The sequence below is a fragment of the Salvelinus alpinus genome, chromosome 1, assembly GCF_045679555.1.
Source record: "Salvelinus alpinus chromosome 1, SLU_Salpinus.1, whole genome shotgun sequence".
Classification (NCBI taxonomy): domain Eukaryota; kingdom Metazoa; phylum Chordata; class Actinopteri; order Salmoniformes; family Salmonidae; genus Salvelinus; species Salvelinus alpinus.
Genome location: NC_092086.1, coordinates 83,163,953 through 83,188,437, shown reverse-complemented (window position 1 = coordinate 83,188,437; position 24,485 = coordinate 83,163,953). Strand labels below are relative to the sequence as shown.

The 24,485-nt window shown below is 42.4% G+C and overlaps 1 protein-coding gene across 1 annotated transcript in view; it reads left to right on the top strand.

The window, feature by feature from the left end:
* LOC139531986 (G protein-coupled receptor kinase 6-like) overlaps nt 1–23,816 on the top strand; it is a 49,762-nt gene extending 25,946 nt beyond the window's left edge. Inside the window, exons 4-16 of the mRNA XM_071329070.1 lie at nt 1,507–1,584; nt 1,815–1,921; nt 2,584–2,676; nt 4,330–4,393; nt 4,751–4,891; nt 7,267–7,457; nt 7,902–7,939; nt 8,659–8,748; nt 9,730–9,938; nt 11,157–11,294; nt 22,540–22,677; nt 23,134–23,268; nt 23,626–23,816. Of these exons, the coding sequence (XP_071185171.1) occupies nt 1,507–1,584; nt 1,815–1,921; nt 2,584–2,676; nt 4,330–4,393; nt 4,751–4,891; nt 7,267–7,457; nt 7,902–7,939; nt 8,659–8,748; nt 9,730–9,938; nt 11,157–11,294; nt 22,540–22,677; nt 23,134–23,268; nt 23,626–23,676 (1,473 nt within the window). The 3' untranslated portion in view covers nt 23,677–23,816. The remainder of the gene's footprint in view (nt 1–1,506; nt 1,585–1,814; nt 1,922–2,583; nt 2,677–4,329; nt 4,394–4,750; nt 4,892–7,266; nt 7,458–7,901; nt 7,940–8,658; nt 8,749–9,729; nt 9,939–11,156; nt 11,295–22,539; nt 22,678–23,133; nt 23,269–23,625) is intronic.
* The last annotated feature ends 669 nt before the right edge of the window (nt 23,817–24,485 follow it).

Below are 24,485 nucleotides of genomic sequence, written 5' to 3'. Positions count from 1 at the left end.
TAGTAGTAGCCTATCTGACAAGTACAAAGAAATGTATATCTGTGTCAGAACTAAAATGTAAATGTAGAATGGGAACATGGTACCGACATCTCGGTCTCTCTAGGGCTAGGCCTAAGCTTCTCTTCCTTTTTTATATACATTTTTAAAAATATTAAAATCATACAGTGGACGTCTAGGCCTATAGGAATGACATGATGCATTTAGCTCTCATCTCTGACAGCTGATCTGTGAAGTGGACAAATATAGTTTTTGAAAAGTAGAAACCAATAAAACAATAGGCTACAAAATGTTGATTATGCTCTACAACAAATAGTTTTTTCTTTCATTTGTTATAGGCAGTTAAGAACACTTACTTGGCCAATATTGCTTGTTTATTGATGGCGCTGCCCGGTTGGGGGGTTTCTTTATCTCTCTTTCTACTCTTGGATATGAACGGGTCTCTCGACTCCGAACCGGTACTGGTCTGTTTGGGTCTGTTTTTCCACATGGGTCTGATTGTCCTTGGGTCCATTCGAACAGGTCTCTGTTTTCCTTTTTTTATTTGTATTTATATCTGGTTGGGTGGGAAAGCCATGGATCCATTTCGGACAGATCCAACTAACACACACACACACTCAGTCATGAGCCACCCACTTTATCTCCTTCCCTCTAACACATTATTACTCACACACGCTAATATTGATATGAGGAAGTGTCCTTGTAGCTAGATCCTCTCCGGTTGATTTAACAAATGCAAAAGCCAAGTAGGAAAAGGCTCAATGGGATGATAGCTAGTAGCATAATGAAGATAGTCAATGGCAGTAAAATGATGAATAGGTGGCTGACTTTATGAATTAAGAGAGAGCAGACAGTCATAACAGCTTTTATCAAGCAGTCTTCTCAAACTTCGTAAGTAGTGATCATGTCCTTTTACTGCACTGTCTCCTTCCTGCCTCGCACAGAGCCTGGGCTACATGAGAAGGAGCAAATGAGATTTGAACCGTCTCAACTGTCATTAACCATTATGGACAAGTTGTGCTGAGAGTCCATCGGAAGCACTTTAGAGTGAGGCTCTTAGCTTACTGTAAGTCATGCTGCTGGATGATGGCATGACACATGGGCTTGATGCTTTTGTACTTAGCAGGATTCAGGAATCAACAACACAGAGAAATATTAAAATAAAAATGATTTTTGGAGTGGGACCCAGGCGTGTGGCTTTGTAGAACTGTGCCTTAGTGAAGGGATGTACTACTTACAGTAGGACTGGGTTGTGTTCAGTATGCATATTAAACTTGTTTAATGAACATACTCAGGTAGTATCTCTTCAGTTTCAAATAGTGTTCTACGGCTGCGTGCCTACTGAACACGACCCTGTGGTTGCAGTGATGTGGTATTTTGGTACCATCAGAGGTTGTACAGAGAGTACTAGATTGTAGGCTACTGTTATGTGGAAATAGTAGAACTGCCCTGTTAGAGCAGGTGTACGAGCATTTGAATGATGTATGCTACTGTTTCTTCCCCCCACAGGCAGAGTATGAGGTCAGTCCAGATGAGAAGAGGAGGGAGTGTGCTCAGGAGCTCCTAGACAAGTACTTCAGCCCAAAGGTACAGTAGAAGAACCCCTATTTTCAGCCAATGAGTGATTTGATGTCCAATATTCAATAATGGTGACGTGTGGTTTCCCGGGCCCAGATTAAAACTATTCACGGTCAAAAAATCTATTTCAATTAAGATACTCCATCGAGCATGCTTTTTAATTCAGGAGAGGGCTTAATCTGGGCCTATGACGTCATATATATGAAATTCATGCTGTATTGTGTTCCATCCCCCTGTAGTCAGAGGATCATGTCCCCGAGTTGGGGGAGGAAATGATGGGTCAGTTTACAGAGAGACTGGAGCAGGAGCAGGAGCCCTGTAAAGAACTCTTCAACGAGTGCACCAAGTGAGTCTGTTAACACAGAAACCCAGTCACAGAGAATAAACTAACATCAATACTTACTTAGCATATGGGATATATTCAAGATAGGAAAAGGTCGATTTTTCTTTTTAATGATCATCACACCATTATTCAACGAAGGAAGTCAGTTAAGAATAAAGGGTCATTTTCAGTGATAAAATATGCCAAGAGGCAGAATTTCGGAGTTTTCATTTAAATTGTCTCCTACATTGTGCAACATCCTGTGAACAGTTGTTCACACTTGTTGTATGGGCATGTCAACAGCATTGAGTGTATGTGGCGGCTGATGAAAATAGTTCTAATCAATCAACCCTAGCAACTTCAATCACCGCCATTCCATTCAGCAACATTTATATTCTAGAACATTCTCACAACTGTTCCAACAACATGAACTGACTCTTTATGTCATTCCTCCATCTGGTTGGGGTTAATTAATGTTTAGATGTGAACTGATGTTTGGGGAATAGTAGACAGAGAGATGGGCCCATGGCGTAGCAGCATGGTACATGTGTAGGGCCTGGAGATTTTCCTGGTCATGTGACATGACCAGAAAAAACTCAAGGCCTTAGGGAGGGACCAGAGTATTTCCTGTTTAGGTCATGTAGTGGGCTGTATGTGTTCTGACTGTGTTCTGTCCTCTGTTGTAGACTGATCCATGACTACCTGAGCGTGGCTCCCTTCGCAGACTACCTCGACAGCATGTACTATAACCGATTCCTGCAGTGGAAGTGGCTGGAGAGGTATGGTAGCCTACTAGTTGAACTTGAAATCAAAGTGAAAATGACAAATACTCACACACCCTTTTGCTGCTTCCCACACTTATGAGCACACACACACACACACACACACACACACTCTTATCAGCCTGAGAACCTCACCTCAACACAGCACGAGTGATTACATGTTACGGCAACTTCTCACCACTCCATAGTATCCTCCTAGTCACGTGTACTCCTCAACAATGGGGCTGGCTGTGTTTTTGATATGCTCTGCTGTTAATTCTCCTATTGATGTGATTTATATATATATATTAGCGGCTCTCAAGGTTTCCTCCTATCTAGAGTTATTCTTATCAACTGTTCCTCAACTTGGTCTCATGGGTTTTTAGGCCAGTTTACCGTTAAGAGCTTTGTGACAAAAGTATTTGTTAAAAGCTCTACACAATGCACATACAATGTTATGAAGCGATTGATAGTGTTCAGGATAGTGGCATTGTGATGTACTGTATAACCTACACTTTTGGTTTCGTTTACATTCATACTCATACTTCAAATCAAGCTTTATTTATACAGCACATTTCAGACATGGAATGCTACACAATGTGCTTCACAGGAAAAAACTAAACTGAAATATTTACTACACAATTAACATAAGAGGATGAAAAGCAAAAGAATAGCAATAGAAACTGAACGACTAAAAAGCACCCTGAGCAAAAGCAAAGCTAAAAAGGTATGTTTTAAGATCTCATATAAATATGTCCACAGTTTCGGCCCCCCTCGGGTTCTCTGGCAGGCTATTCCAGATGCTTGGGGCGTAATAACTAAAGGCTGCCTTTCCCTGCCTCGTGGTCCTAGGCTTTGGGATAGTTAAAAGGCCAGTGCCAGAGGACCTGAGAGACCTACTGGGTACATAACTTTAACGCATGTCTGACATGCATTGGGGTGCACAATCATGGATTGATTTTAAAAACCAATAGAAGAATCTTAAAATGTATTCTAAAACTCACAGGCAGCCAGTGCAGAGACCTTAAAACTGGTTTAATATGTTCTCTCCGTCTGGTCCTATATGGGCCATTTAAAGACCTTTAGCCCAGCAGGCCTATCATACATGGAATGGTCTCTATATTTATTGACATTTGCAAACAGAACATGTCTCCACTCATCAGCCTAGCAGAGAGGCAAGGCTTGTGCAATGCCCTTCCCATAATAGTCATAGATTAAGTTTACCCACACACTTTCATCACTTTGGCTGTTTCGTAAATTGCACCTTTAGTGCACTACTTTTGACCAGGTCCCATAGAGTTCTGGTCAAAAGTAGTGCACTATGTAGGGAATAGAGTGCCATTTGGGACGCATCCTTTGACTCACAGTAAATATGCCAACACTTGTTAAAGGCCTTAAGAAAGTTGTCTCATCTTGTCTTTGGTGCTGGGCCAAACTCAAGTCTTTCTTTACAAGATAAAACAGAACATTTGACAGAATAGTATTTTTAAAGCAAGAACATTGTTAAAGTGTAATGGTCAAGCCGTTTACTTACAAAGTCAGATGTGTATGTTCCTGTGCGTTGCTGCTGTACAGTCAGTGTATGTCCATGAAGTTGAGCAAATTTGCCCCACATTGGACAATAAAGTTGTGTTGTTTTCTATTGTATTGACCCTCTTCTCTGTGTCATAGGCAGCCAGTCACCAAGAACACATTCCGACAGTACAGGGTATTAGGAAAGGGAGGCTTTGGTGAGGTAAGGACTCTCTCTGTTTCTCTCTAACTAAAGCATCCTTTCATTTAGAATGAGATTTTAGAAGTGGATAATGAGAAATAAAGTTAGTCTCTTCATCAACTTGTAAATGATCAACAAGGTCCAACAAGGATCTGTCTGGATGTAATTTGATGGGCCTATACAATTATAAACTGTGTGTTTGGGAAATAACTGCCATTTAACTGGTGTCATCTTGTGGTGTGAAATGGGTCATGCCACCATTACATTGTATTTACTGGGTCAAAGAGTAGACATTGCAATGGGGTGTTCATCACTTTTCTCTTGACCCCCCCACCTTCCTCCTCTCCCTCTCCCTCTCTCATCCACTTCTCTCGTCAGGTGTGTGCTTGCCAGGTGCGAGCCACAGGAAAGATGTACGCGTGTAAGAAGTTGGAGAAGAAGAGGATTAAGAAGAGGAAAGGAGAGTCCATGGCCTTGAACGAGAAGCAGATTTTAGAGAAAGTCAACAGTAGGTTTGTAGTAAGTATTCGAGCTACCTACTTACATACGTGACAAATGGTAGGCGGTATAAGATATGCACTGTATGTAGGGTTGTGCGATATCAAATTAATTTGAATATATGTTTTAGCGCAATGTTCCAAATGCCTTTATCGCAAGTCTCTAGGTTTTTATTTGGTCTCGTCTCCTTCACTCCTTCTGTGCTGTGTGCACTGTGCACCTTCCCACTCGCACACAGACACCAAGCCCAGCCCCTTGCCACTCACAGCAACAAAGATAAAAGATCACTTCTTCCTGTCTGACAGCAAACAGTTTCAACTCGCTATTTGCATTTGAGGTTTGGTCAATGTCCCCTTCTAACGATACCCTTTTTATGTCTCAACTTCCAAAATGTAGAATAGAGTAGACCCTACTAAAACGGGAGTTATCAATGAACATGATTGTGGAAAATGAATGCTCAGTTTTTGCAGTACCGTAAGCAGCATTTTAGCTACATACTATTATGTGCTAGCTCTCTAGTCTGTGTTTTATAAATGTGCAATGATCATAAAAATAAGCATTTATATAAGGAATTGGCAACTGTTCTCATTCTGAGAAGTAAGCATCTTATCCAGGTTGGCCACTTGATTTCAACATCTAAACAAAGTGAACAGGCTGTTGTTCAAACAGTTGGAGATGGACAGGAGCGTGTGTTCATAATAGTTCAGCTGTTCTACCTTGTTAGCAAGCATATAGATCCAAGTTGGCTAGACTTGAAATACAAAGATTAGCTGGCTACTCACTAGAGATTGTTTGAGATCTGTGTTCATTTTCTATAATGCCTGCTACAAGTAGTTGGTCATTATTGGTGGATGTGCATGGTTCTGGTTAAATTTGTAACAAAAAGGGCATGATCATCGACAGACATGAAAGCCAGATCAGTGATTATTGCAAAAAAAAGCATGTTAAACTATACGGAACAAGAATATACCCATACCCACTCAGGCTCAGCCAATCATAATTAGTTTTTCCCCACAAAAGGGCTTTATTACAGACAGAAATACTCCTCAGTTTCATCAGTTGTCCAGGTGGCTGGTCTGACGATCCCGCAGGTGAAGAAGCATGATATGGATATCATGGGCTGGCATGGTAAAACATGGTGTGTGGTTGTGAGGCCTGTTAGACGTACTGCAAAATTCTCTAAAATGACATTGGTGGCGGCTTATGGTAGAGAAATTAACATTAAATTCTCAGGCAACAACTCTGGTGGACATTCCTGCGAGACATCTGTGGCATTGTGTTCTGTGACACAACTGCACATTTTAGAGTGGCATTTTATTGTCCCCATCACAAGGTGCACCTGTGTAATGATCATGCTGTTTAATCAACTTCTTGAAATGCCACACCTGCCAGGTGGATGGATTATCTTGGCAAAAGAGAAATGCTCACTAACAGGGATGTAAACACATTTTTGCACAAAATTTGAGAGAAATAAGCTTTTTGTGTGGATGGAAAATTTCAGGGATCTTTTATTTCAGCTCATAAAGCATGGGACCAACACTTTACATGTTGCTTTTATATTTTTGTTCAGTATATTTTCATAATATAATGTAATTATTAGTAGGTCTTGTGTTTGTGGAAGGCTTATATTTAGCCTAGGTATAATTTTTCAAGCCCCGATTTAGATTACATTATGTTATTCCTAACTGTTTGAAATGCAGTGTATTGACCTTAAATTGTCCAACAAAGCTTATTTAGAGAAAAGTTGAACAAAATAGATTTTGACTCGCCCATAAGTTTGAATTAAAAAAAAAATTGGGCTAAAAATCCTATCTGTATGTACCGTATATGTAATATATTTAATGTATACAGTACATGATCTACATTCATATATTATGCTGCACCACTTACTCATATTTCGACCAAAGATGTCAAGATGTCTGAACTCATCGAATTCAACTGTTGACCGCAACATAAACACTTTTGACCAGTTGAGTCTAGATGGCTCTTCCAGACGACTGTGTGATAGCTCGTAATAATAATAAAAACAACACTAGTAATTAAAAGATAACATCAGGGTTTGGTTCAGTGGGGTTTGTTTTCATTTCAAATGACCCACCCCACACAACCCATTTTAGACTTATTTTATTTGGACATCCATCAGTCGGTGATCCAATGTTCTGGCCAAACGTGGGCTTAGATGTTCATTCTGTTTCCCACATACACTCCTCTCCTTTTCTTAACTCATAGCTTCGAACTGGTCTCTAAACCCAGGGTATTCATTAGGGCACACCATAACAGAATGTAGCGAAAACAAGCGCTTATTGGACAAGTTCAGGTAGTCCCTCCCTGTTTAAGTCTGTTTTCTTTTGTTTGGTGCCTAATGAATATGACCGTGTTGTCTGTCTCTCATGGAGGTGAGTCTAGCGTACGCCTATGAGACGAAGGACGCTCTGTGTCTGGTGCTCACCCTGATGAACGGGGGAGACCTGAAGTTCCACATCTACCACATGGGAGACGCCGGCTTTGAGGAGAAGAGGGCTGTGTTCTACTCTGCCGAGCTAGCCTGTGGCCTGGAGGACCTGCACAGAGAGAGGATCGTCTACAGGTGAGGCTGCACACACAGTCTCACACACACACAGGCACATATGCATACACACACACACACAAGGCTGTTCTAAGGGAATGGTTTAGCGGGTACTCAGCTTTCTGCTTACAAGGCTGCAGGAACTTTATGGAGCATATTTAGTGTTTACACAAGTATCAGCTTACAAGGGCGGATGGAGAGAAAGAGAGAGAGCGCTTCATGTTTTCAAAAGGGAGAAAGAGAAATGGAGAGAGGGAGAATGATGGCTAGCAAGATGTAGATTGAAAGAAAGGGGGGGAGAGAGGGAGAACAATAGATAGCAAGATGTAGAGAGAAACAAAGAGAAGGAGGGATGGAGAGCTTGTCAAAGTTTTGTAAATCTGTCTCAGCTGCTCACAATGCTGTTGGAGGCGATAAAAGTTAGTTCTTAGTTTCATAACTCCTGGTATTTCTCTCTTCTTCCAGGGACCTGAAGCCTGAGAACATACTATTGGACGACCATGGTGAGTAGAGATAGCAATAATATGAATGCCCACTTGTATACAAGTAAATAAATATTCTAATGGACCAACCCTGGTCTTGGAGACCAACCATGGTCCTGGAACAATAGCCTGCATACCTTGTTGTTCCAGCTGAGCACTACTTTAAAACAATTGATTCAACTAATCAAGGTCTTGATGATTAATTGACTAATAGATCCGGTGTGTTTGTGATGGGCTGGAACAAAAGCCTGCACACATTCTGTAGCTCTCTGTAGCCAGACCTTACTGCTTGTGTGAACCAAGGCTACCATTCTGTTATTCACCAATAGAGGGAGCAGATTGTCTATGAAAAGACTTGTCTCAAGATGAGGGCTCCTGCTTTCTCAAGGTTGTCAGTGAATTCTGCTACCACTGAATGGAGCTCTTTAGCAAAACAACATAGATAATGTTTCCACAGTATGTGGCTTTCATGAGATCTGCTTTGACCAAAGGAAGCCCTCTATTGATATACATAGTCTCTTGTCCAGACTCCAGACTGGAGATAGCCTGTCAAATGACATCGGATTGAAGGGTATGCTATGTAATACTGTATGTGTCTTGTTGTGTTGTCGTGATTGGCCGTACCCGGGGATCTCCATTGATATGCATCGTCTGTGGGGATAGCATGTCATATGACATAAGGTTAACTGTTCCAGCATTAGGCAGTGTACTGTAACACAGTGTGTGATGTGTTCCTTTAGGCCATATCCGGATATCAGACCTGGGCTTGGCTGTCCACGTGCCCGAGGGAGAGACTATCAAGGGTCGAGTTGGCACCGTTGGGTACATGGGTAAGTACATTCAACAAAAGATATTTAACATATTTTTTTCAGATACTGTTCCTGTACTGTATAATGAACTGTACCAATATACACGGAACAAAAATATAAACTCAACATGTAAAGTGTTGGTCCCATGTTTCATGAGCTGAAATAAAAAATCCCCAAAATGTTCCATACGCACAAAAATATTATTTCTCTCAAATGTTGTGCAAATTTCTTTACATCCCTGTTATTGAGCATTTCTCCTTTGCCAAGATAATCAAGAAGCTTATCAAACAGCATGATTGTTACACAGATGCACCTTGTACTGTGGACAATAAAAGGCACTCTAAAATGTGCAGTTTTGTCACAGAACACAATGCCACAGATGTCTCAAATTTTGAGGTAGAGTGCAATTGGCATGCTGACTGCAGGAATGTCCACCAGAGCTGTTGCTACCATAAACTGCCTCCAATCTCGTTTTAGAGAATTTACGTAGAGAATTTACACAGTACGTCCAACAGGTCTCAAAACCGCAGACAACGTATAACCACGCTAGACCTTGATCTCCACATCCGGCTTCTTCACCTGCGGGATCGTCTGAGGGGTGCTGGGGTTGTGTTGAGGAGTATTTCTGTCTGTAATAAAGCCCTTTTGTGGGGAAAACTTATTCTGATTGGCTGGGCCTGGCTCCCCAGTGGTAGGGCCTGGATGCCAAGTGGGTGGGCCTTTGCCCTCTTATGCCCACCCATGACTGTCCCCCTGCCCAGTCATGTGAAATCCATAGATTAGGACCTAATGAATTTATTTAAATTGACTGATTTCCTTATATGAGCTGTAACTCAGTAAAATCTTTGAAATTGTTGCGTGTTGTATTTATATTTTTGTTTAGTATAAATAAACAACGACATTCATAAAGTCATAAGTATTACGTAAATGCTTCGTAATCATGTGTCTGTGTGCGCATACGTATGTATGCGTGCCTGTCATCCTAATGTGTGTGTGTGTCAGCTCCGGAGGTGGTTAAGAATGAGCGCTACACATTCAGCCCAGACTGGTGGGCGCTGGGCTGTCTGCTGTATGAGATGATCGAGGGCCAGTCTCCCTTCCAGCAGCGCAAGAAGAAGATCAAACGTGAGGAAGTGGAGAGGCTGGTCAGAGACGTGGAGGAGGAGTACTCAGACAAGTTCTCAGAGGACACCAAGTCCCTCTGCAAAATGGTACTGGACTGCAGTACCTCTTCATATTATCAACAACATGAGATCATGCTTTGTCTGTTGGCACAGGCATTTGCTTTGCATATCAAAATATATCTTTATAGTACTGACTTTTATTTGTGAAGGCAGCGTCATGTTTAAAAAAAGAATTTGCATTCGTGACGTACGTGCATGAAGGACGCTTTTATTCAGTTTTTTTATGACTTCTAATATAAGCACAAAAGGTTGTCTTTTATGATTTGAAAACTCCAAACACATAGTCCCAGTCAGTATCCACATAATAATAAGGAATTCTCCTCGACCGTGCCCATAAATTGGGGAAAACCAACATTCTTTCCTATTGAACCCCATTGTAAGAGACAACTTCGTCGTTGATGTTATACAGAAACAACAAAATATGCCGAGAAGCTGCTGTGTTGAATTTCATTACCTTCTAAATTAATTTAATTAAGATTAAATTAACTCCAACCCTGACGTGTACATTTATCCAAAGCTGGTCCTTTGGTTTACTCTGTAATCAATAGTGAAAGTTAGTTGACAGAGGATGATGTTTTTTTCTTCTACATAAACTATATATACAAAAGTCATGTAGCCAGGTCAAAAATCCCAACCCACAGTTCGCAATGCTCCCATGTAGGGAAATACAGCCTGCGAGAAGAGCCCTGTGGCTTGAGGCTATTCGGTGTGGTAAATGTGGGGATGGGTAGGCTACACGTAGCTATGTGTGTGTGGAAAACATTTAATCACAGGTAAGACATTTAACTTGTTAAGTACAGCCCGTTTGTAACTCCACTCACTACTTGTAGCTGTATAGTCCGTGTGTTTGTGTTGTTGGTCTTGGCTAGCTTAATGTTCCGGTCGGTAGCTAACTAGCACTCACTCACTTAAGTGGCTGCTAGCATCGTCATGAAACGGGGCATTAGGGAAGCCGTACAATATACCGTTTTTTAAGTAGGGAGAATGCTAGGGAGCAGGCAATGTTGAATCTTTAGACACATTTTTCTTTAAATGTAGTTTTATAATGAACTAAAACAAGCAGACAAGAAAATTGCTTTGAAAAGGTCAAGTTTTTGCTGTGAGCCAATGGGGTAACCTAGGTAACCATCTATTACCGACTGGGTCTATACAGCAGATCAGTCAATCATTCATCAGTTTAACAGTATAACATATTTACTTTGTTGCTTAGTAACACTGCTATCTCTCACTCTTGTCTCCGCCCAGCTGCTGGCCAAAGAGCCCAGTGAGAGGCTGGGCTGCCAGGGGGAGGGTGCTACGGAGGTGAAGGCCCACCACATCTTCCGATCCATCAACTTTAAAAGGCTGAAGGCTGGCAGGCTGAAGGCCCCCTTCACCCCTGATGTAAGGAAACACACTGTGTGGTCCAATCTGTTCACTGTACAGACGTCATCCTCCATAATGCATAATTTAGATAGATTCCAAGAGTGACACATGTAGTGACGTTGTCATGGCATGAAACATCTAGCCTTTTTGTCTTTATATGGTAGTCTTCTTGGTTAGAATGAATGAGCTGCCTCCACTTGATGTGATTGCGTGTGTGCACGCATGTGTTTAGTGTATTACAAAGTAGGATTGAAATAGATGTGATTCGGTCATTGATCTATACAAAATACTCCATAATGTCAAAGGGATACTTCAGGATTTTTACAATGAGGCCCTTTATCTACTTTCCCAGAGTCAGATGAACTTGTGGATACCATTAAGTCTGCTAGCCGATACCCATAGACTTCCAGTCATTGCGCTAATGCTAGTTAGCATTGGCTCGCAAAACTACCTTTAACTTCCTTCATACTGGACACAGACACATAAAAATTGTATCCATGAGTTGGGGAAGTAGATAATGGCCTCATTGAGAAAATCCCAAAGTATCCCTTCAAAGTGAGAATATATATTTTTTTACAAATGAAATAACTCTGTCCGCCATACATACAACATCTGTAAGGTCCCGCATGACCCCAAGTCACTTTGGATAAAAGCGGTTACTAAATGGCATATGCATTTGGAAAGTATTCAGACCCCTTCCCTTTGTTCACATTTTTTTATGTTACAAATGGATAAAATATATATTTTGCCTCAATCTACACACAAAAACTGCTTTTTTGAAATTTATGCACATTTATAAAAGAAAATCTGAAATCTGACATTTACATAAGTATTCAGAACCTTTACTTTGTTGAAGCACCTTTGGCAGCGATTACAGCCTCGAGTCTTCTTGGATATGACACTACCTTATTTACATAAGTATTCAGGCCCTTGCTATGAGACTCAAAATGTAACACACACCTGTCTATATAAGGTCCCACAGTTGACAGTGCATGTCAGAGAAAAAAACAAGCCATGAGGTCTGTTAGGTTCTAATTCTAAGAGTAAAACACTCAACGGACATTATGAAAGCTTAACCAAGTTTATTTATATAGCTGCATTCAGACAAAACATGTTTCCACCACCACAAGTATATATACTCCAATTTAGGCACTCCTCCTTCTCTCCAATCCTTACATCTATTATGGTTCGACAGGAAGACGAAGTAATAGGGTAATAAACCATAATTTCTCCCTTAAGGGGATCTGAACTGACCTCAACCCCTAATTTTCCTAATCCACAGATGTTCACCCGTTTCCCCTATAGCAATCCTGTGTCTTCCTCCTGTCCACCAAGCACATTCCAAAGCCATCTGGCTCCTAGAGATAACCATTCACTTCTGATGTAAAAACCCTCTAAACCTCAGCACTCCATCAGTGACATGAATAAGTATATTCTCAGAACCCAAAAGGTCGAAGAAATTGTCTGTTGCGCTCCAAGACAGGATTGTGTCGAGGCACAGATCTGGGGAAGGGTACCAAAAATATTCTGCAGCATTGAAGGTCCCCAAGAACACAGTGGCCTCCATAATTCTTAAACGGAAGAAGTTTGGAACCACCAAGACTCTTCCTAGAGCTGAGCTATTGGGGGAGAAGGGCCTTGGTCGGGGAGGTGACCAAGAACCCGATGGTGACTCTGACAGAGCTCCAGATGTCCTCTGTGGAGATAGGAGAACCTTCCAGAAGGACAACCATCTCTGCAGCACTCCACCAATCAGGCCTTAATAGTAGAGTGGCCAGACGGTAGCTACTCCTCAGTAAATGGCACATTGACAGCAAAATTCCAGTTTGCTAAAAGGCACCTAAAGGACTCTCAGACCATGAGTAATAAAATAAAAAATAAAAATGTAACTATTTGGCCTGAATGCCAAGCGTCACGTCTGTAGGGAACATGGCACCATCCCTACGGGGAAGCGTGGTGGCAGCATAATGTTGTGGGGATGTTTTTCAGTGGCAGGGACTGGAAGACTAGTCAGGAATGAGGCAAAGATGAACAGAGCAAAGTAGAGAGAGATCCTTGATGGAAACCTGCTCCAGAGCGCTCAGGACCTTAGACTGGAGCAAAGGTTCACCTTCCAACAGGACAATGACTCTAAGCACACAGCCAAGACAACGCAGGAGTGGCTTCGGCACAAGTCTCAATGTCCTTGAGTGGCCCAGCCAGAGCCCGGACTTGAACCTGATCTCTGGAGAGACCTGAAAATAGCTGTGCAGTGACGCTCCCCATCCAACCTGACAGAGATGTGGCTCTGCAGAGAAGACTGGGACAAACTCCCCAAATACATGTGTGCCAAACTTGTAGTGTCATACCCAAGAAGACAAGACTGTAATCGCTGCCAAACTTGTGTAGATCGATGAGGGGGGTAATGATTTAATCAATTGTAGAATAAGGCTATCACAAAATGTGGAAAAAGTCAAAGGGTCTGAATACTTTCCAAATGCATTTCAAGCACAGACTCAACTACAAAGACCAGAGAGCTTTTCACAAGCCTCATAAAGGGCAGTGATTGGTAGATCAAATCAGTCATTGAATATCTATTTTAAAGGCAGCTGTTTCTATCTCGGTATCAAATAATTTCTGGGTAACAATTAAGTACCTTACTGTTATTAATATATTTTTGTTAATGGATAAAAAGAGACAAAAATAGCTTCTTAGCAAAGAGCAATTTCTCAAGCAAGAATTTTGCCAGAACTGGCTGGGAGTGGCCTGATTGAGGGGCTTAATTGGACAAGATTATGGGAGGGATATGTAATCTGAAAACAAGCTGTTATTGGAAACTCTTTGTTATTGGTCTATTAACTTATACGCCAGGCAGGCCAAAACTCCATCCCACCAAAACAGGATAAAATTTCAGGTGGTCTTTACAAACTGCTCTTCCACTAAAAGGACATTATCATTTTCACAATTTCATAGTGGGCAAATACAAACTGACAGAGCTTGAGAAGGATGGGAGAACATCCTCATACAGGTGTACAGATCTTGTAGTGTCAACCTGAAGAATGGTGCCGGAGGGGGGATGGCTGCCGTTTTACGGGCTCCCAACCAATTGTGCTATTTTGTGTGTTTTTTCGCATTGTTTGTAACTTATTTTGTACATAATGTTGATGCTACCTTCTCTTATGACCAAAAAGAGCTTCTGGATATCAGAACAGCGATTACTCACCTCGACCTGGACGAAGATTTGTTCTTTAATGAGTCTGACGCAAAGAATATAATGTCTAGTTTGAGAAACAGACGCCTCACAAGTCCTGAACTGACAGCTTCATTAAATAGTACCCGCAAAACACCAGTCTCAACGTCAACAGTGAAGAGGCGACTCCGGGATGCTGGCCTTCTAGGCAGAGTTCCTCTGTCCGTGTCTGTGTTATTTTGCCCATCTTAATCTTTTCTTTTTATTGGCCAGTCTGAGATATTGCTTTTTCTTTGCAACTCTGCCTAGAAGGCCAGTTCACTGTTGACGTTGAGACTGGTGTTTTGCGGGTACTATTTAATGAAGCTGCCAGTTGAGGACTTGTGAGGCGTCTGTTTCTCAAACTAGACACTAATGTACTTGTCCTCTTGCTCAGTTGTGCACCGGGGCCTCCCACTCCTCTTTCTATTCTGGCTAGAGCCAGTTTGCACTGTTCTGTGAAGGGAGTAGTTAGTACACAGCGCTGTACGAGATCTTTAGTTTCTTGGCAATTTCTCGCATGCAATAGCCTTAATTTCTCAGAACAAGAATAGACTGACGAGTTTCAGAAGAAAGATCTTTGTTTCTGGCCATTTTGAGCCTGTTATCGAACCCACAAATGCTGATGCTCCAGATACTCAACTCGTCTAAAGAAGACCAGTTTTATTGCTTCTTTAATCAGGACAACAGTTTTCAGCGTGCTAACATAATTGCAAAAGGGTTTTCTAATGATCAATTAGCCTTTTAAAATTATAAACTTGGCTTAGCTAACGTGATGGTTGCTGAAAATGTGCCTATGTAGATATTCCATAAAAAATCTGCCGTTTCCAGCTACAATAGTCATTTACAACATTAACAATGTCTACACTGTATTTCTAATCAATTTTATGTTATTTTAATGGACCAAAAATTTGCTTTTCTCTAAAAAACAGGGACATTTCTAAGTGACCCCAAAAGTTTGAATGGTAGTGTAGGGGTTCATTTTGTCCAGGTGTGAAAGGGCAGTGTGGAGTGCAATAGAGATTGCATCATCTGTGGATCTGTTGGTGCGGTATGCAAATTGGAGTGGGTCTAGGATAATGGTGTTGTTGTGAGCCATGATCAGCCTTTCAAAGTACTTCATGGCTACAGACGTGAGTGCTACGGATCGGTAGTCATTTAGGCAGGTTACCTTAGTGTTCTTGGGCACAAGGAATATGGTGGTCTGCTTGAAACATGTTGGTATTACAGACTCGAGCAGGGAGAGGTTGAAAATGTCAGTGAAGACACTTGCCAGTTGGTCAGCACATGCTCGCAGTACACGTCCTGGTAGTCCGTCTGGCCCTGCGGCCTTGTGAATGTTGAATTGTATAAAGGTCTTACATCGGCTGCGGAGAGCGTGATCACACAGTCTTCCGGAACAGCTGGTGCTCTCATGCATGTTTCAGTGTTATTTGCCTCGAAGCGAGCATAGAGGTAGTTTAGCTCGTCTGGTAGGCTCGTGTCACTGGGCAGCTCTCGGCTGTGCTTCCCTTTGTAGTCTGTAATGGTTTACAAGCCCTGCCACATCTGACGAGCATCAGAGCCGGTGTAGTACGATTCAATCTTAGTCCTGTATTGCCGCTTTGCCTGTTTGATGGTTCATCAGCGGGCATAGCAGGATTTCTTATAAGGTTTCGGGTTAGAGTCCCCCTCCTTGAATACGGCAGCTCTAGCCTTCAGCTCAGTGCGGATGTTGCCTGTAATCCATGGTTTCTGGTTGGGGTATGTACTTAGTCACTGTGGGGATGACGTCATCGATGCACTTATTGATGAAGCCAATGACTGATGTGGTGTACTCCTCAATGCCATCGGAGGAATCCCGGAACATATTCCAGTCTGTGCTAGCAAAACAGTCCTGTAGCTTAGCATCTGCTTCATCTGACCACTTTTTTATTGAGCTAGTCACTGGTGCTTCCTGCTTTAATTTTTGCTTGTACGCAGGAATCAGGAGGATCGAATTATGGTCAGATTTGCCAAATTGCAAATGTATGCGTCACTGTCTGTGGAGCTTTGTATGTGTCTCTGTGTGTGGAGTAAAGGTGGTCCAGAGTTTGTTTTCCTTCTGGTTGCACATTTAACATGCTGATAGAAATTTGGTAAGACAGATTTAAGTTTCCCTGCATTAAAGTCCCCCGCCACTAGGAGCGCTGCCTCTGGGTGATCGTTTTCCTGTTTACTTATGGCGGAATACAGCTCTTTGAGTGCGGTCTTAGTGCCAGCATCAGTCTGTGGTGGTATGTAGACAGCTACGAAAAATACAGATAAACTCTCTAGGTAGATAGTGTGGTCTACAGCTTATCAGGAGATACTCTACCTCAGGCGAGAAAAACCTTGAGACTTCCTTCGATATTGTGCACCAGCTGTTATTTACATAGTCTGCCACCCCTTACCAGACGCGTCTGGTCTTACCACTTACCACTGTTCTATCCTGCCGATACAATGTATAACCAGCCAGCTGTATGTTGGCAATGTTGTTGTTCAGCCACGACTCCGTGAAGCATAAGATTTTGCAGTTTAATGTCCCATTTTCCACATAGGTCATCGATTTTATTTTCCGAAGATTGCACGTTTGCTAGCAGAACGGAAGGCAGTGAGGGTTTATTCAATCGCCTACAAATTCTCAGAAGGCAGCCCGCCCGCCGGCCCCTTTCCCGGGAAAGCGGTATGTCATTCAAATCATAATGCTGGTAGTTCTGGTGAGTTACCACCACTCTAATATCCAATAGTTCTTCCCGGCTGTATGTAATGACACACAACATTTCCTGAGCTAATAGCGTAAAAAATAGTACATAAGAAAACAAAATAGTGCAAAGTTTCCTAAGAGCTAGTCACGATGCTGCCATCTCCGTCGGCGCCATCAGTCTCTCCAAAGCAGTGGTATTCAAAGTTGGGGTTCGTGACAGGAGAACTGCTTTGGTGTCAGCAAAATTTCAACTACAAAAGAATATTAAGAAAACAGATTATTGTATGGGAATATATACAAACGTTTTTGAGAAAGCTCATTTAAAACATGCAATTTTATTGAGTAAATGTATTTATATTCATTTTCATATCTTTTCATTTTGATAAGAGATTAAATATAGATAGAAAAATAGAAAATTTACAGATTTTAAGGTCGTATCATTAGATTTGGGGTGTGGTGGGGTCGCAAGAAATGATTGTGAAAAAAATGGGGTCCCCAGAAATTCTGCTGTGAAAAATGGGGTCCCCGCTGAAAAAGTTTGAATTCCACTGCATTAAAGTAATACTTCAAAAAAACAAGGCCTAAATACAAAGCCTTATGTTAGGGGCAAATCCAACACAACACATCACAGAGTAACTGCCTCCTTATTTTCAAGCATGATGGTGGCTGCATCATGATATGGGTATGCTTGTCGTCGGCAAAGACTGGGGAATTTTTCGGGGTAAAAAGAAAATCCGAGTGGAATCCCTGCATTAGTTAACAACATAGCTCAAGCAGTAGGAAGCTCTATCATCCATTTATATGCAGATGATAGTCTTAAACTCAGCTGGCCCCGCCCCGGATTTTGTGTTAGAAAGCTTTGTTTTAGAGCGTTTTAGTGTCCAACAAGCTTTCTCTGCCCTTAACCTTGTTCTGAACACCTCCAAAACAAAGGTAATGTGGTTTGGTCAGAAGAATGCCCCTCTCCCCACCGGTGAGATTACTACTGAGGGTTTAGAGCTTGAGGTAGTCACCTCATACAAATACTTGGGACTATGGCTAGACGGTGCACTGTCCTTCTTTCAGCACATATCAAAGCTTAAATCTAGATTTGGTTTCCTCTATCGTAATCGCTCCTCTTTCATCCCAGCTGCCAAACTAACTCTGATTCAGATGACCATCCTACCCATGCTAGATTATGGAGACGTAATTTATAGATCGGCAGGTAAGGCTGCTCTCGAGCGGCTAGATGTTCTTTATTATTCGGCCATCAGATTTGCCACCAATGCTCCTTATAGGACACATCACTGCGCTCTATACTACTCTGTAAACTGGTCATCTCTGTATACCTGTCGCAAGACCCACTGGTTGATGCTTATTTATAAAACCATATTAGACCTCACTCCCCCCAATCTGAGATATCTACTGCAGCCCTCGTCCTCCACATACAACACCCGTTGTGCCAGTCACGTTCTGTTAAAGGTCCCCAAAGCACACACATCCCTGGGTCACTCTTCTTTTCAGTTCACTGCAGCTAACGACTGGAACGAGCTGCAAAAAACACTCAAACTGGACTGCTTTTATCTACATCTCTTCTTTCGAAGACTCAATCATGGACACTTTTACTGACAGTTGTGGCTGCTTCGCGTGATGTATTGTGGTCTCTACCTTTTTTCCCTTTGTGCTGTTGTCTGTACCGAAATAATGTTTGTACCATGTTTTGTGCTGCTACCGTGTTGTGCTGCTGCCGTGTTGTGTTGTTGTCATGTTGTGTTGCTACCATGCTGTGTTTTCATGTGTTGCTGCCATGCTATGTTGTTGTCTTAGGTCTCTCTTTATGTAGTGTTGTGGTGTCTCTCGTCGTGATGTGTTTTTGTCCTATATTTGTATTTAATATTTTTAATCCCAGCCCCCGTCCCCACAGGAAACCATTTGCCTTTTGGTAGGCCGTCATTGTAAATAAGAATTTGTTCTTAACTGACTTGCCTAGTTAAATCAAGTTTTTTTTTTTTTTTTATCAGCTTTACTCCAGACACTGGGAGAGAAATTCACATTTCAGTGGGACAATAACCTACAACACAAGACCAACTCTGCACTGAAGTTATTTATCAATAAGACTGTGAATGTTCCTGAGTGGCTAAGTTACAGTTTTGACTTAAATCTGCGGCAAGACTTGAAAATAGCTGTCTAGCCATGACACCTAACACCTTGACAGAGTTTGAAGAAGAATGTTTAAAAGAATAGATATATATACTGCACAGTGCAGGTGTGCAAAGCTCTTAGACTTACCCAAGAAGACTCACAGCTGTAATCACTGCCAAAGGTGTTTCTAGCATGTTACTCAGGGGGGTGAATACTTATCTAATCACTGTACATGACCAAAAGTATGTGGACACCTGCTCGTCGAACATCTTATTCCAAAATCTTGGGCATTAATATAGAGTTGGTCCCCCCCTTTTGCTGCTGTAACAGCCTCCACTCTTCTAGGAGATGTTGAAACACTGCTGTGGGGATTTGCTTCCATTCAGCCACAAGAGCATTAGTGAGGTTGGGCACTGATGTTGGGCTATTAGGCCTTTGCTCGCATCCGGCGTTCCAATTCATCCCAAAGGTGTTCGATGGGGTTGAGGTCAGGGCTATGTGCAGGCTAGTCAAATCAAATCAAATGTATTGGTCAAATACACATGGTTAGCAGATGTCATTGCGAGTGTAGCGAAATGCTTATGCTTCTAGATCCGACAGTGCAGCAGTATCTAACAATTCCACAACAAAACCTAAGAATATATAAGTATAAAATATATGGATGAGCAGTGACAGAGCAGCTAAGATGCAATAGATGGTAAAGAATAGATAGTGAAGGATACAGTATACATTATATACATGTGAGATGAGTAATGCAAGATATATGTAAACATTTTAAGTGGCATTGAAGTGACTAGTGTTCCGTTTGTTGAAGTGGCCAATGATATCAAGTCTGTAGGTAGGCAGGCGCTGGTGGTGTCTGTTTAACAATCTGATGACCTTGAGAAAGAAGCTGTTTTTCAATCTCTCCCAGCTTTGATGCACCTGTACTGACCTCGCCTTCTGGATGGAAGTGGGGTGAACAGGCAGTGGCTCTGGTGGTTATTGTCCTTGATGATCTTTTTGGCCTTCCTGTGACACTGGGTGTTGTAGGTGTCCTGGAGGGCAGGTAGCTTGCCCCTGGTGATGCGTTGTGCAGACCACACCACTCTCTGGAGAGCCTTGCGGTTGTGGGCGGTGCAGTTGCCGTACCAGGTGGTGATACAGCCCGACAGGATGCTCTCAATTGTGCATCTGTAAAAGTTAGTGAGAGTTTTCGGTGACAAGCCACATTTTTTCAGCCTCCTGAGGTTGAAGAGGCGCTGTTGCACCTTCTTCACCACACTGTCTGTGTGCGTGGACCATTTCAATTTGTCTGTGATATGAACACTGAGGAACTTAACTTTCCACCTTCTCTACTGCTGTACTGTCGATGTGGATGGGGTGGTGCTCCCTTTGCTGTTTCCTGAAGTCCACGATCATCTCTTTTGTTTTGCTGACATTGAGTGAGAGGTTATTTTCCTGACACCACACTCCGAGGGCCCTCACCTCCTCCCTGTAGGCTGTCTCGTCGTGGTTGGTAATCAAGCCTACCACTGTTGTGTCATCTGCAAACTTGATGATTGAGTTGGAGGCGTGCATGGCCACGCAGTCATGGGTGAACAGGGAGTACAGGAGGGGGCTGAGAACGCACCCTTGTGGGGCCCCAGTGTTGAGGATCAGCGGAGTGAAGATGTTGTTTGCTACCTTCACCACCTGGGGGCGGCCCGTCAGGAAGTCCAGGACCCAGTTGCACAGGGAGGGGTTGAGACCCAGGGTCTCAAGCTTAATGATGAGTTTGGAGGGTAATATGGTGTTGAATGCTGAGCTGTAGTCAATGAACAGCATTCTTACATAGGGTATTCCTATTATCCAGATGGGATAGGGCAGTGTGATGGCGATTGCACCGTCTTTGGAACTATTGGGGCGGTAAGCAAATTGAAGTGGGTCTAGGGTGGACGTGATATGATCCTTGACTAGTCTCTCAAAGCACTTCATTATGACAGAAGTGAGTGCTACGAAATTTAGTTCAGTTACCTTTGCTTTCTTGGGAACAGGAACAACGGTGGCCATCTTGAAGCATGTGGCGACAGCAGACTGGGATAGGGATTGATTGAATATGTCTGTATAAACACACCAGCCAGCTGGTCTGCGCATGCTCTGAGGACGCGGCTAGGGATGTCAAGTTCTTCCACACAAATCTTGACAAACCATTTCTGTATGGACTTTGCATTTGTGCATGGGGACATTGTCATGCTGAAACAGGAAAGGGCCTTGCCACAAAGTTGGAAGCACAGAATTGTCTAGAATGTCATTGTATGCTGTAGCGTTAAGATTTCCCTTCACTGGAACTAAGGGGCCTAGCCCGAACCATGAAAAACAGCCCCAAACCGTTATTACTCCTCCACCAAACTATGCATTCGGGCAGGTAGCGTTCTCCTGGCATCACTCCCGAGAATGCGTTTCCACTTCTCCAGAGTCCAGTGGCGGCGAGCTTTACACCACTCCAGCCAACACTTGGCATTGCGCATGGTGATCTTAGGCTTGTGTGCAGCTGCTCGGCTATGGAAACCCATTTTATGAATCTCCCGACAAAGTTATTGTGCTGAAGTTGCTTCCAGAGGCGGTTTGGAACTCGGTAGTGAGTGTTGCAACCGAGGACAGATGATTTTTACGCACTTCAGCGGTCTCTTTCTGTGAGCTTGTGTGGCCTACCACTTCGCGGCTGAGCCGTTGTTGCTCCTAGATGTTTCCACTTCACAATAGCAGCACTTACAGTTGACCGGGGCAGCTCTAGCAGGGCAGAAATTTGATGAACTGACTTGTTGGAAAGGTGACGGTGTCTCATTGAAAGTCACTGAGCTCTTCATTCTACTGCTAATGTTTGTCTATGGAGATTGCGTAGCTGTGTGCTCGATTTTATACATCTGTCAGCAACGGGTGTGGCTGAAATAGTCAAATCTGCTAATTTGAAGGGGTGTCCACATACTGTTGTATTTTTCATTCATCTTTAAAAAAATAAAAAATAATCTTCCACTTTGACAGAGTATTTTGTCTAGATTGTTGACAAAAAATTATTTAAACCAGATTTAATTTAAAATGTGAAGAAATCCAATGGAGATTCATACTTATGATACCCACTGTATATACCATGTGATGTTATTAATACCCTCAAGAGTAATAAGGCATTGTCAGAGCACATGATTACATAAATGTACAGTGCATGCAACACAGGATATACAGTAGACATACAATGTTGTTTGCTTCCCCAGCCCCAGGCCATTTACTGTAAGGACGTACTGGACATCGAGCAGTTCTCCACGGTCAAGGGGGTGGAGTTGGAGCCCAAAGATGACTCCTTCTACTGTAAAGTGTCCACAGGCAGCGTGTCCATCCCCTGGCAGATGGAGGTCAGAGGTCACACACGCACGCACCAAAAGGAAGCAACCTGAAGCAAAAATGACTGGCGTGGTTTGATTTGTCATCAGCCCGCTTGAAAACACTTTTAGTCATTTCGAAGACAGCGTGTCAGTCAATTATTTTCCTATCAGCTATGTTCGACAAAGACACTGGGCAAATGAGCTCTATTTTTAGATGCTTTCACTTCCCTGTCCTATCAAGATGGCCTTCACTTTTATCATACTAATGTGCTGGTCAGTGGCCTGGCAAAAAAAACACTTGGGTTCTGCACCATATTCCCTATGTAGTCCACTACTTTTGACCAGGGCTCATAGGGCTCTGTAGGGTGCCATTTGGTACGCATCTCAAAGTCCCCTTTACCCTGATATTCCCCTTTATCAAACAAGCTGTGTAACGATGGATTTTAGGTTTGATGTTGCGATCAATGTTGTTTCTTCTGTTTCCAGATGATCGAGTCTGAGTGCTTTCAGGAGCTCAATGTGTTTCACACAGACGGGACAGTTCCCCCGGACCTGGACTGGAGAGGACAGCCCTCGCCACCACCCAAGCAAGGGCTGCTGCAGAGGCTCTTTGGGAGACAGGTGAGCTCCTCAACCTTATTAAACATAAAGCCTCAGTATTGTTTGTGTCATTGACTCTCCATTGTATCTTATTATTGATAGGTCTCTGTATGTTTTTGGCTGTAAGTGTATGTATTCTTATTGACTACTGGGATTTTTTGATAAACCAGAATAAACCTATTTTACCATTTGTTATGTACTACATCACCCACCATGCTCTGTGTAAGATCTCACACCGAGCAGTATGGGTACTGTAGTACATCAGGCTCCTGAAGCTTACATATTGGTGTCCTGTCTCCTAATCAATGCTCCAATGTTTTCCTCATTAACTTCTCATTGGGCCTCCTGATAAATCTTTTCTGTATCACCCCCTGTCAGGACTGTTGTGGGAACTGCAGCGACAGTGACGAGGAGCCCACCAGGCTGTGACTGAGCTCCCTCCTACCAACTACACCAAGGATCTCATTTGTTTACACATTTTGCACATTTGTATCTTTAAGATAGTTCTATATAAATATTGGAATGTATATTTTCAGTATATAGCCATAAAGTCCATGTCATTTAAATGTAATCATTATTCAGAACCCATCATAGGAGGCAACAACAGGTAAGCCTAAAACTGCTATGTGGTCACCCCCCCCAATCTGTTGATAGTGTTGTCAGCTTTTCTTTCTAATTTTCTTTCTATTTTAAAAAATGTCGACCGTGCTCAGATTGCTAAGTGTTTCTGAATGGGGGATGAATGAAAAGTGTACATCCACAACTATTTTTATATTTATATTTTATTTACTTCATGTAATTCTAGGCAATCAAATTAGGAATGTTGTGTGAACTGTAGGCTTAAAGGAAATTGAAGACTAAGGTGAACTTTTGGTATGAGGTGATACATTATGTACATTCTAGGGTTCAATCTAGAGACACTTGATATAAACCAAATAGATATAACTTAACAATGCATATGTAAGTACAAACAAGTGTATAATTTGTGACACTCGCCTCTAAAGTCCTAAGTGTGTCTTCCAATGAATCTGAGTTTAGGTAGAAAGCATGTTAGTTCCCAACCATATTAGGAGCTAGAGAAGTGAATTGACAAAAAAAAAAACTTAATTGTAGTACAGTCATTCAGTTGTAAGAAATTACCTTTTTCGTAAGACGTGGATAGCCGAGAATGGCCTTGAGTTTCCTCTACCATGACATCCTCTAGATGGCTACACGTTTGTCACGGAGCACTTGAGTTT